Source organism: Dermacentor andersoni, chromosome 8 (genome assembly GCF_023375885.2).
Source record: "Dermacentor andersoni chromosome 8, qqDerAnde1_hic_scaffold, whole genome shotgun sequence".
NCBI classification, from domain to species: domain Eukaryota; kingdom Metazoa; phylum Arthropoda; class Arachnida; order Ixodida; family Ixodidae; genus Dermacentor; species Dermacentor andersoni.
In genome coordinates, this window is record NC_092821.1 from 12,549,136 (window position 1) to 12,561,906 (window position 12,771).

General features: G+C 48.5%; 1 protein-coding gene across 1 annotated transcript in view; it reads right to left on the bottom strand.

Annotated features, from left to right (window-relative positions):
* The window catches only part of LOC126526666 (uncharacterized), an 80,511-nt gene extending 73,253 nt beyond the window's left edge, over positions 1 to 7,258 (bottom strand). The window contains exon 1 of the mRNA XM_050174532.2: positions 6,819 to 7,258. Within this exon, the coding sequence (XP_050030489.1) occupies positions 6,819 to 6,915 (97 nt within the window). The 5' untranslated portion in view covers positions 6,916 to 7,258. The remainder of the gene's footprint in view (positions 1 to 6,818) is intronic.
* Positions 7,259 to 12,771: the final 5,513 nt, after the last annotated feature.

Sequence of the window (12,771 nt, forward strand, 5' to 3'; positions counted from 1 at the left end):
ATTCCGGGTCTTCTGTAGCTGCTCCATGGAAGGTTGGTGGTTTCGAGGTTGTTGCCGCAGAATAGGGTACGCTGGGGCAGCCATTGGGGTTGTCTTCGCCACGATCTTCTTGGTCATCTCAGGTAGAAGTCCGTGCTCCGGGAGCAGCTGTTGCAGTTGGCGGCTTGCTCGATGATCCGGCACGGCGTTGGTGTTGTCTTCGCAGTCCGGGCTTGGATCACGGTTGTCAGGGGAGTCCGGTACATGAACGAACACCTCTACCAAATGCCACGTGGTACTGACGGTGAAGAAAGCAGCAGTACTGGGAATGACGAAATAAGCGTTTTATTGGGGGAACTTGTGCCCTCATAAACAGGCTACACTCAAAGAAAGACGATAGCGGCGAACGCAATCGGCGATCAGCGAAAATCTGATCTCCTGGTCAAGCGCGTCTGCTCTTACATACGTGGTTCTCGGTGGTTGCCGGAGTCTTCCAGAAAGTTCTACGCTATTCGCGTCACGCACGCATGAAATAAGATTACACAAGGATCGTTGACAACAGACAGTGGATAGAACCATCGATAACATTCGTGAAACTTCCAATAAATTCAGGCGGATCCTACGTTGTGCGAAAACATTTCTTAGGTAGTGAAAAGCAGTCACCCGAAAAAGATAAAGGAAGTACACCTGTCAATATGAAACCTCACGGCGACGCCAGAAATGCGCCTGCAGTGTCCATAAATTGTTATCGCAGGAAAACGAAACTGATTCTTAATAAAATAAAAGCTCAATTTAAGGTAACCAGCCACACTGCCATTGAGCGCACGTTCTTTTTTAATGCATGGTGCAAAGAAAATCATCATCATCATCATCAGCCTGGTTACGCCCACTGCAGGGCAAAGGCCTCTCGCATACTTCTCCAACAACTCCAGTCATGTACTAACTAATCGTGGCCATGTTATCCCTGCAAACTTCTTAATCTCATTCGCCCACCTAATTTTCTGCCGCCCCCTGCTACGCTTCCCTTCTCTTGGAATCCAGTCCGTAACCCTTAATAACCATCGGTTGTCTTCCCTCCTCATTACCTGTCCTGCCCCTGCTCATTTCTTTTTCTTGATTTCAACTAAGATGTCATTAACTCGCGTTTGTTTGCTCACCCAATCTGCTCTTTTCTTATCCCTTAACGTTAGACCTACCATTCTTCATTCCATAGCTCGTTGCGTCGTCCTCAACTTAAGTAGAACACTTTTCGCAAGCCTCCAGGTTTCTGCCCCGTACATGAGTACTGCTAAGACACAGCTGTTATACACTTTTCTCTTGAGGGATAATGGCACCCTGCAGTTCATGATCGGAGAATGCCTGCCAAACGCGCACCAGCCCATTATTATTCTTCTGATTATTTCAGTGTCATGGTCCGGATCCGCGGTCACTACATGCCCTAAGTAGTTGTATTCCCTTACCACTTCCAGTGCCTCGCTACCTATCGTAAGCTGCTGTTCTCTTCCGAGACTGTTAAACAATACTTTAGTTTTCTGCCGACTAATTTTTAGACCCACCCTTCTGCTTTGCCTCTCCAGGTCAGTGAGCATGCATTGCAGTTGGTCCCCTGATTTACTAAGCAAGGCAATATCATTAGCGAATCGCAAGTTACTAAGGTATTCTCCATTAACTCATATCCCCAATTCTTCCCAATCCAGGTCTCAGAATAACTCCTGTAAACACGCTGTGAATACCATTGGAGAGATCGTATCTCCCTGCCTGACGCATTTCTTTATTCGGATTTTGTTCCTTTCTTTATGGAGGTCTACGGTGGCTGTGGAGCTGATATAGATATCTTTCAGTATTTTTAAATATGGCTCATCCACACCCTGATTCCGTAATGCGTCTATGACTGCTGAGGTTTCGACTGAATCAAACGCTTTCTCGTAATCAGTGAAAGCTATATATAAGGGTTCGTTGTATTCCGCACATTTCTCTATCACCTGATTGATAGTGTGAATATGGTCTATTGTTGAGTAGCCTTTACGGAATCCTGCCTGGTCCTTTGGTTGACGGAAGTCTAAGGTGTTCCTGATTCTATTTGCGATTGCCTTAGTAAATACTTTGTCGGCAACGGACAGTAAGCTGATCGGTCTATAATTTTTCAAGTCTTTGGCGTCCCCTTTCATATGGATTAGGATTGCGTCAGCGTTCTTCCAAGATTCCGGTACGGTCGAAGTCATGACGCATTGCGTATACAGGGTGGCCAGTTTTTCTAGAGCAATCTGCCCATGATCCTTCAACAAATGTGCTGTTCCCTGATTGTCCCCAGCTGCCTTGCCCCCCTGCATAGCTCTCAAGGCTTTCTTTACTTCTTCCGGCGTTACTTGTGGGATTTCAAATTCCTGTAGACTATTCTCTCCTCCATTATCGTCGTGGTGGTCACTGGTACTGTATAAGTTTCTATAGAACTCCTCAGCCACTTGAACGATCTCATCCATATTAGTAATGATATTGCCGGCTTTGTCTCTTAACGCATACATCTGATTCTTGCCTATTCCTAGTTTCTTCTTCACTGCTTTAGGCTTCCTCCGTTCCTGAGAGCTTGTTCAATTCTATACATATTAAACTTCCTTGTGTCAGCTGTCTTACGCTTGTTGATTAACTTGGAAAGTTCTGCCAGTTCGATTCTAGCTGTAGGGTTAGAGGCTTTCATACATAGGGGTTTCTTTATCAGATCTTTCGTCTCCTGCGATAGCTTACTGGCATCCTGTCTAACGGTGTTACCACCAACTTCTATTGCACATTCCTTAATGATGCCCATAAGATTGTCGTTCATATCTTCAACACTAAGGTCATCTTCCTGAGTTAAGGCCGAATATCTGTTCTGTAGCTTGATCCGGAATTCCCCGATTTCTCTCTTACTGCTAACTAATTGATCGGCTTCTTATGTACCAGTTTCTTACGTTCCCTCCTCAAGTCTAGGCGAAGTCAAGTTCTTACCATCCTATGGTCACTGCAGCGCACCTTGCCGAGCACGTCCACATCCTGTATGATGCCAGGGTTAGCGCAGAGCATAAAGTCTATTTCATTTTTAGTCTCGCCATTCGGGCTCCTCAACGTCCACTTTCGGCTATCCCGCTTGTGGAAGAAAGTATTCATTATCCGCATATTATTCTGTTCTGCAAACTCTACTCATAACTCTCCCCTGCTATTCCTAGAGCCTATGACATATTCCCCCTCTGACTTGTCTCCAGCCTGCTTCTTGCCTACCCTGGCATTGAAGTCGCCCATCTGTATAGTGTATTTTGTTTTGACTTCGCCCATCGCGAATTCGACGTCCTCAGAGAAGCTTTAGACTTCCTGGTCATCATGACTGGATGTGGGGGCGTAGACCTGTACGACCTTCAATTTGTATGTCCTATTAAGTTTCCCAACAAGACCTGCCACCCGCTCGTTAATGCTATAGAATTCCTGTATGTTACCAGCTATATCCTTATTAATCAGGAATCCGACTCCTAGTTCTCGTCTCTCCGCTAAGCCCGGGTAGCACAGGATGTGCCCGCTTTTCAGCACCGTATATGCTTCTTTCGTCCTCCTAACTTCACTGAGCCCTATTATATCCCATTTACTGCCCTCTAATTCCTCCAATAGCACTGCTAGACTCGCCTCACTAGATAACGTTCTAGCGTTAAACGTTGCCAGGTTCAGATTCCAATGGCGGCCTGACCGGAAAATAGGCGGGGACATTACGTCACGCTGCCAGCCTTGGCAAGCGAACGCTCGGTGAAGCCAAAGTGCTGGCCCAACACGTGACCTCTTGCGTCCAGATAACGGAGCCAGAATCGAGATTTGCTGAGGGTTTGGTTTCTAGTAGCTATGCCAGTAGCTTTTATTCGGCGTGCGATTCTTCAGCTGCCCTGCCGTGGCTTTGCCAACAGGGCCGCAGCACCAAAACCAACCGCGCACTTTGACGTGCGATCACGTGTTGGGCCACGAGGCTTGGCTTTATTCTCGCTTCGGTATGCCCCCGCCTATCATTGTAATCATAACATCATCGAAATCCTACATGAAACGTTTAATGCGGTATTTAAATTCATACGAACTTCTGGGGATCACGGCATTTTTTCGTCTCCGCACACCACCATCTGCTTTACACTGGTCTGTATTTCCCGCCAATATGCCGTGAGGCGCAGCCGAAGCGCGAACCAAGAAATTGCAATGGTGGGACTGAAATTCAAACATATTTTTCTCGGTGAAAACACGAATCACTTCGATTGAAATTTCCATAGGGAAAGTAGCTACGCTTCTTAACTATATCCGTTTATCTGCGTAATTTTTTGTGGACCACCTCAGTGTGTTACCGACGTCTAAACATAGGCCAAAATAGCATTTGTGCCACTTTCAGACGTTTCTTGTAGATCATGTGCGCAGCACAGAAGTTAACATAAAATTTTAGTGGATAGCCCATATTAGGGACATTTCTATGAAAATAAATGCGAGTTTTCTTCCTTTACAACTGTCTGTAAAAACAATTCTCTGAAACCGCAATACTTTCCGCATTTTTACCTCGTTAAGGATTAAAGAACAAAAATATTTGTGATAACGTTTTTAAATGAAACAAATAAATGTTCAGACAACGTAAAAACGCAGATGTTGAAAGAATGCGCGACACGGTCAACTTTCGGCAGACTTTGTTTAGCACATGGCTTTCCGTCGTTTCGTTCGTGAAATTGAAAAAAACATTACGGGGTATTACGTGCCAAAACCACTTTCAAATTATGTGGAACGCCGTAGTGGAGGACTCCGGAAATTTGGACCACCTGGGTATCTTTAACGTGCACCTAAATCTAAGTGCACGGGTGTTTTCGCATTTCGCCCCAATCCAAATACGGCCGCCGTAGCCGCTGCTTCCGCGTTCAACTTTTGCTCTGCTTGTTCGCTCGGTTACGCCGCCGAGGCTCAGCGCCGTCGCTCAATTTTCAATATTATTACTTACGGTGCGCGCTAAAAACACGAAGCAGAGAGACGAAACACGAGCATTGCCCCAAAACTAAACCTTTATTGCATTGCCGTCACTAAACGCAGGAACGGGTGCCTAAGCTGCGCTGTAAAAAAAAAAAAAAAAGAAGAAGAAGAAGCTTTCTTGTCGTGAGCGCACTGTAAGCCATGCTTCACTTCAATACGAGAGACAGAATGAAGTTGTATACAGGCACGACTTGTGTGAAGCTGCTCGTTGTTCTGTAACACTCTCGTCGATATTGTATCGTGTCACACGCAGCAATACAGCAGCACTACCATGACTTGAGCACTTTGTCCAAGGTCATGATTTGTATAATAATATAACGCTTGAAAAGGGGGCAAACGCGTATTCAGTACTTATCGGCAAAGAAGTTTTCACCTCGGCCGCGCATCACCGATTCGCCCCTTTCCCTTACATGAACTCGCTGGACTATTTAGCACCCTGGTAAAATCATATGTTCACTTTCGAACGCTTTTATGTTCGCGATAACAGCTTCGCCATTAAACAAAAGCTTAAAAAACAAATATTTCGCTTCTCAGTTAACAAGGGCTCGAAGTTGCTACCGCTGATGAGGCGCTTTAGTGGCGCACACGGCTATCCGAAGTGCGGCACGATAAAATGCTATCGAAATTTAATCCTTTATGATGCAAGTTATATTCTGGTGATTTAAAACATTCACCACATTTGGGCCATCTTCAGAACCATACAAAGCGTACATCTGTAGATTAAATTAGGAGTTTTTAATTATTTAGCGAACTTTCTGAAGTTTACAGAATGTGCGAAAACTGACAACAGGAACAGCAGACATGAGAACGACTATGTCGTATCCAGCAGGCTCGAAAAGCACCTATCCAGTCACTTTTAAATTATGCCTTCTGCAACACATTGCGAAACATAGTGAAAGAAGTGATCGGGGTGCATACAGCGACGTACTCACGCCGAGCAAGATATCCAATCTTCCCAACCTTCCCAATCGTATTACTGAAGCATTTTGCACAAGTTCAAATTTGCATCACAAATGCAAGTAGACGTGTTTCAGGCTGTAGGCTAAGCCCTTTAAACGCCAATACGTTCATCAATGCTTTTGCTGTTGATGCACAGTCTTGTAGTCAACTGTTGTGTACACAGCACGAGAAAGGGATACACGACGACAACATTTTTTTTGCGAACAGTGAACGCTTAAAATTTTTTATCATGTCGCAACACAACAGCGGCCAACAATGGTACACGCCTCGAGCCCTGTGTGTCTGTTTTTTCAACAATCATTCTCTCTCTTTCTCACCACATAAACTGCATTCGAGCGGCGACGTCTGTGTGTTACTCATTCATTTATATGTAATTCAAAATTAGGTTAGCGCCTCTATTGACACCGTCTACTACTCATTGCAGGGCAAGCAAAACTAAAAGCATAAAAAAATAATATTTCTACAGACTGGCAAGGTAGGGCACAGAACGAAGTAAAACTACACTAACAGACGGTAATTTCGTAAAGAAGTTTCGTTCATCGAATTGCTGACGCCTCTGCGCGTGACTCAATAAAGTATGACAAAATCAGACGTGAGCTACACATATACGAGCTGTGAATATTTGCGCAAGTACCTCATTCTGTAGCCCCATTGTTAGTCATCAGCTAAGAATTTTCTTTTTTCAGAACGAACGCTACATATTATGTACAAGAGTGTGCATAAACCATCTACGATGATTGCCTGAATGAATGAGTGAGCGAACGACCGAACGAACGAGCGTTTTCCTTGCCGAATCTGCCCACCGGCGAACCACGAAAACGGGCGATAAGAGGCAAAGAAAGCTATTCGCTTCAATGCACGTGGCCGCTCACCTCCGTCCATGGTGGCCGGGGCTACTGCAACGTAGCCGTGGCAGCAAGTGGCGCACAGGACAAAGGCTACGGCGATGCTCAGCTGCGTTCTCTGCATCTCGACGGGGCGGCGTCTCAACAGGAAACTGATCTCCGTCCGCCCGAGGTGTGGAGAGACAATTAGGCGCGCAGTCGCCGAATGCTCGATATTCAATGGTCACGTTCCTTTCCTTCTCCTCCGCCTCGATGGCTGCAGTCCGTTCTCCACTCGCTTTCAAAGCGCAATACCGGATTTGGTTACTCGGCGCAGAAAGGAGGCTTCGAAGAAGAGTGGAAGAGGCTTTCTAACGTCGACGTTCGCGTGTGCCGACATGCCCACTGCGGAGTGCCGCCGTCCCTCAGTTGGTTGATCATCCGTGGCCCACCTGTATTGCGTGCGCCGCTACAGTCATCGACGAGTACGCCGGGGGATGCGGGAGACACGCTCGGTGCACTCCACCTATCCATCACTCTACGCACTGACGCTTGGCCAGCCAGTGTTGTTAAGAGTGTTGTCAGAGCACGCTTGTACACATGCCTTCCTAGTAGCAGACGCTTGTTTTTCACTTCCCACGTCCTGGTTTCGCCGTAGCACCGAGGGGAAGAAGCTTTCTTCGCCCATTGCTTTGCCGATCTATGGCCTTGCAGAGTTCTACCCATCCCATACCTAATAAACACACGTTAGGGTCTAGACGCAAATGTTCACAAAGGGCTTTGAAAAATTCTTCGGAAATTTCAGCAAATATTACTCTTTGATAAGGACAGCCTGATCACGTCAGCGCTGTCCAAAGCGCCGTTTAACTCTCAGAAAAATAACAGTAGCCACGACCTCTTAGCTAACTAAACAAATTTAAAGCGTGTTGCTTATTTTAAGTCACCTCAGATCAAATGCAACAACTAACGTAACCTTTCGCGGTGCTAACCATTAAAAATTGACGGTGTCCAACCGAACCAGAACCTAAAACCATACTCTAACTGAGATTTTGACGCGAAATTGAACCCAAATTCGCCCCATCATTCTTGGAATATGTCACAACCTCAACCCGAAAGAAATGATAACGGTCACCGGTTGGGGGGAGGGGGGGGGGGGGGGGACACGAAACGGTTCTAGCATAGAGGGCGAAAAATGTTATCACTAGATTGCGCGATTCTGCGAATAACTGCTTATTCTGTCGCCTCACCTGATGAGTTGTTGACGAGTTGAGAATGACCATTGCGTTGTGAGCGAGTAGTGTGGCTAAAGGACGACTTTTTGCTGCTAACCCCGGCAGACACCCATGCACGTCTGGGTCGGTCATATGCCAATTGTGTTCAGGTTTTAAAGTTTTTAAAGGTTTTAAAGGTTTTAAAGGCCTCCGCGGAATTGCCTCCAAGGAAAGCATATGTCGCCTTGAAAAAGACAAGTATACTTGTCGAAACGCTGGCACCCGCTTTCACCTTGTTCTTGTTTTGCTAATCGTCTTGAATTTCCATCTCCCGCTTTCCCTCTGTTTTGCATGTATGTGTGTATGTATGTATGTATGTATGTATGTATGTGTGTGTGTGTGTGTGTGTGTGTGTGTGTATGTATGTATGTATGTATGTATGTATGTATGTATGTATGTATGTATGTATGTATGTATGTATGTATGTATGTATGTATGTATGTATGTGTGTATGTATGTATGTATGTATGTCACGGGGTAGTGACGGTGAAGAAGGCAGCAAAAGTGAGATTAACGAAACTAGCGTTTTATTGGGCGAACTTGTGCCCTCAAAAGCAGGCTACACTCAAAGAACGATAGCGGCGAATGCACTCGGCGATCGTCGAAAATCTGATGAGCGGGTCAAGCGCGTCGGCTTTTATACATCAGTCGTCGAACGTTCCAGACTAAACGCTGGGACCCGCGTGTCTTCCACAAAGTTCTACATTATTCGCGTCGCGCACACATGCAGTCAGATTACACAAGGTTCGGTCACATACAACGGATCGAACCATCGATAACATTCCAGAACCTTCCGCTACACGCAGCGCGTCCTGCGCTGTGCGATAACATTTCTGAGGCTGTGATACGTGTCGCCCGATAAAGACAAGTCCTTCTTAAAAAGCATCGACCCAATGCTGCAAACAAACGAAAGTAATAAAGAAAAGCACTCGTAGCAAAGCAAAAAACAAAATAAGGAATGTTCGTCAGCGTCCGTAAAAGGGTTTAAGACGCACCACGTGGACCACTTCAGATCATGCGCGGCGCCGCTATGAATGCGAAATGCCGTCGGGCACGACCTCATAGTCCACAGTGCGCCAATACGTCGGTTGATCTTGTAGGGTCCGAAATAGCGTCGCAATAGTTTCTCACTCAGTCCTCGTCGGTGTATGAAGGTCCAAACCCAAACACGGGCGCCGGGCTGGTACTCGACGAAGCGTCGTCGGAGGTTGCAGTGTCGGCTGTCGGTACGCTGCTGGTTCTTAATCCGTAGGCGGGCGAGCTGTCGGGCTTCTTCGCGCTGGAGATAGGTAGCGACGTTTAGATTATCCTCGTCAGTGACGTGCGGAAGCATGGCGTCGAGCCTCGTCGTCGGGTTCCTGCCGTAAACCAGCCTAAACGGCGTGATTTGTGTTGTTTCTTGCACAGCCGTGTTGTTAGCGAAGGTTACGTACGGCACGACGCCATCACAGGTCCTGTGTTCGACGTCGCCGTACATTGCTAGCATGTCGGCGAGGGTTTTATTCAGGCGCTCCGTAAGACCATTTGCCTGTGGGTGGTAGGCAGTTGTCCTCCTGTGCCTTGTCTGACTGTACTGCAGAATGGCTTGGGTGAGCTCCGCTCTAACGGCAGTTCCTCTGTCGGTGATGCGGACTTCTGGGGTGCCATGTCGCAGCAGGGCGCTTTCGACGAAAAATTTTGCTACTTCGGCTGCGCTACATTTCGGCAGAGCTTTAGTTTCAGCCAAGCCGGCGAGGTAGTCCGTCGCCACGACGGTCCACTTATTTCCGGATGTTGACGTCAGAAACAGTCCCAACAAGTCCATCCCGATCTGCTGAAAACGTCGGCAAGGAGGCTTGATCGGCTGTAGTAATCCCGCTGGTCTTGTAGGTAGGTGGTGTCTTGCGTCGCTGACAGTCTCGGCATGTCTTGAAGTAATGGGCGACGTCGGCGGTTAGGAGCGGCCAGTTATACCTTTCTTGTATCCTCGCTAGCATCCGGGAGAAACCGAGGTGCCCGATGGTCGGATTGTCATGTAGGACGTTCAGTGCTCCTGGACGCAGCGCTGACGAAACAACAAGAAGGGAGTTGGCGCGGACTGGTGAGAAGTTCTTCTTCACGAGTAGGTTGTTTTGAAGCGTGAACGAAAATAATCCGCGCTTAAATGCCCTAGGGAAAACGTTGGTGTGCCCTTCCAAATACTCGACGAGGCCTTTTAGCTCCGGGTCTGCCTGTTGCTGTTCAACGAAGTCTTCCGCGCTTATTATTCCAAGGAACGCGTCGCGGTTCTCGTCATCTTGCGGGGGCGGGTCAATGGGGGCGCTTGATAGGCAATCGGCATCAGAGTGTTTTCGTCCGGACTTGCAGGTTACAGCGATGTCGTATTCTTATAGTATGAGGCTCCATCGCGCGAGTCGTCCTTTATATTCGCTAACCAACACAACGCGTGATGGTCGCTGACGATTTTGAATGGCCTGCCATATAGATAAGGGCGAAATTTAGCTGTAGCTCAAACGATGGCGAGGCATTCCTTTTTGGTCGTAAAATAGTTTCCTTCCGCTTTTGACAGCGACCGGCTAGCGTAAGCAATCACCTGCTCGACTCCGTTTCTCCTCTGGATTAGAACGGCACCGAGGTCTAGGCTACTGGCGTCAGTATGGATTTCTGTATCGGCGTACTCATCGAAGTGCGTAAGTATCGGTGGCGACTGCATGCGTCTTTTAAGTTCTTCAAAGGCGTCGGCCTGCGGCGTTTCCCACTTTAACTCAACATCACATTTAGTTAGACGTGTCAACGGCTCGGCGATGCGTGAAAAGTCCTTGACAAAGCGCCTGTAGTACGCACACATGCCGAGTAATCTACGCACTTCCTTCTTGTCGATGTGTTGCGGGAACTGTGCGATTGCAGCTGTCTTTTGCGGGTCTGAGCGGACACCAGATTTGCTGATTATGTGGCCTTCTTAAGCGAAGCGGCAGTTTTCCGGCATCACTAGTGAGCCCTGATGTCTTAATGGCCTCAAGTAGTGTCGCAAGCCGCCTGTGGTGATCGTCGAAAATTACGGCGAAGACGACGACGTCATCCAAGTAAACAAGACAGGTCTGCCACTTCAATCCTGCTAACACCGTGTCCATCACGCGCTGGAACGTTGCAGGCGCCGAGCACAGTCCGAATGGCATGACCTTGAACTCGTAGACGCCGTCTGAGGTGATAAAGACGGTCTTTTCGCGATCTCTTTCGTCGACTTCTACTTGCCAATAGCCAGACTTGAGGTACATCAGCGAGAGGTTTTCACCGTTGCAGAGTCGATCCAATGCGTCGTCTATTCGTGGGAGGGGGTATACGTCCTTTTTCCTGACCTTGTCCAGACGACGATAATCGACGCAGAAACGTAGGGTTCCGTCCTTTTTCTTCCCCAAGACTACAGGAGATGCCCACGGGCTTTTCGACGTCTGGATGATGTCATCGCGCAGCATTTCGTCGATGTGATGTGTGTGGTGCGCGACATGTTGCGGTGGTCGGGACTGACAGAAGCAGACGAAAAGTAGTGCGCGCGCCGAGGCGAATTCCGTGCTGGCAGGAGAAAACGACAACGCCGAAGAGCGTCCGGTGCGTGAACACGCGGCGCAAGAAAAAGAAGCCAACCAATTAGGAAAGACCACGGGGCGCAGGCAGCCAATCGGAAAATGACTAATCGGCCAGAGCGGAAGAAAAGGCGAGGCGCGCTGGCAGAAGAGGGGAGACGCCGGGAGAATTCCAGGAAGCGACACCAGGAGAAGGTCGGCCACCGGACCGAGAGTTGAAGCCGGGCCGTCGGGTTCCGGACCCGAGCCACCAGGACTTCACCTGACCGGGGCCTCCTGATAACCCGTTCCTATACGCGTCGCCAGTCTACCCGAGCGTGCCGCCAGCTGCTCAAGGCCGGCGAGCTTCTGCGCCCGTGGGCAGGACGCGAGCAGTCGTGCTACGGGCCCGAATTCTACGCCCAGCTGCCCGGCCAGAACGCCGCCCCCGCTTGCCGTGCCACCTGATGCCCGAGGCCAGCGTTCGAGCTTCTGTGCCCGTGGCCAAGACGAGAGCAGTCGGGCTACGGGCCCGAGCTCTACGCCCAGCTGCCCGTTTAGAACACCGCCGCCGTCCGCTCGTGCCGCCAAGCCGCCTACCTTTTATCTCCGAGCCAGAGCTGGCGCGCTCCGGTCGCCCGGTCAACCATCCTACACCCCGACCTTTCGTGAGACCGGCGCAACTCCTTTCATCAACTTGTCTCCACGTCGAGACTGTTATGCGTCCCTGCCGTCATGGCAAGCCCGGACACGCGCACTAGTTAACGTCATACTAGCCCCAAGTCTGTTTCTTACTGCCGTAATGTATGTTTGAGTGTTTATTTTATGCTATTTATTTGAAGCCTGTTTCTAGTTTCATTAAAAGTTTGTGTGTGTTTTCGAAACCAACGGCTTTGTCCCCAATTGTGCATCACGGTCGACTTGGTGCCTTATAGCTTCACGTTCTCCCGTCGAAACTCGGTAACGGCTGTGGCGGAGTAGTCGAGCGCACTCTTCAGTTATTATGCGATGCTTTGCAACTGGTGTTTGTCGAATTCTTGATGACGTCGAAAAGCAATCATTGTATCGTCGAAGCAGACTTCTGTGGTGTTGCTGTTTAATCACGGGGAGACTTGGATTTATGTTGAAGTCTGGGTCGGGAACTACGGTCGTCAGGGTAGATGCGGCAGAACCTGAGAGGACAAACACATT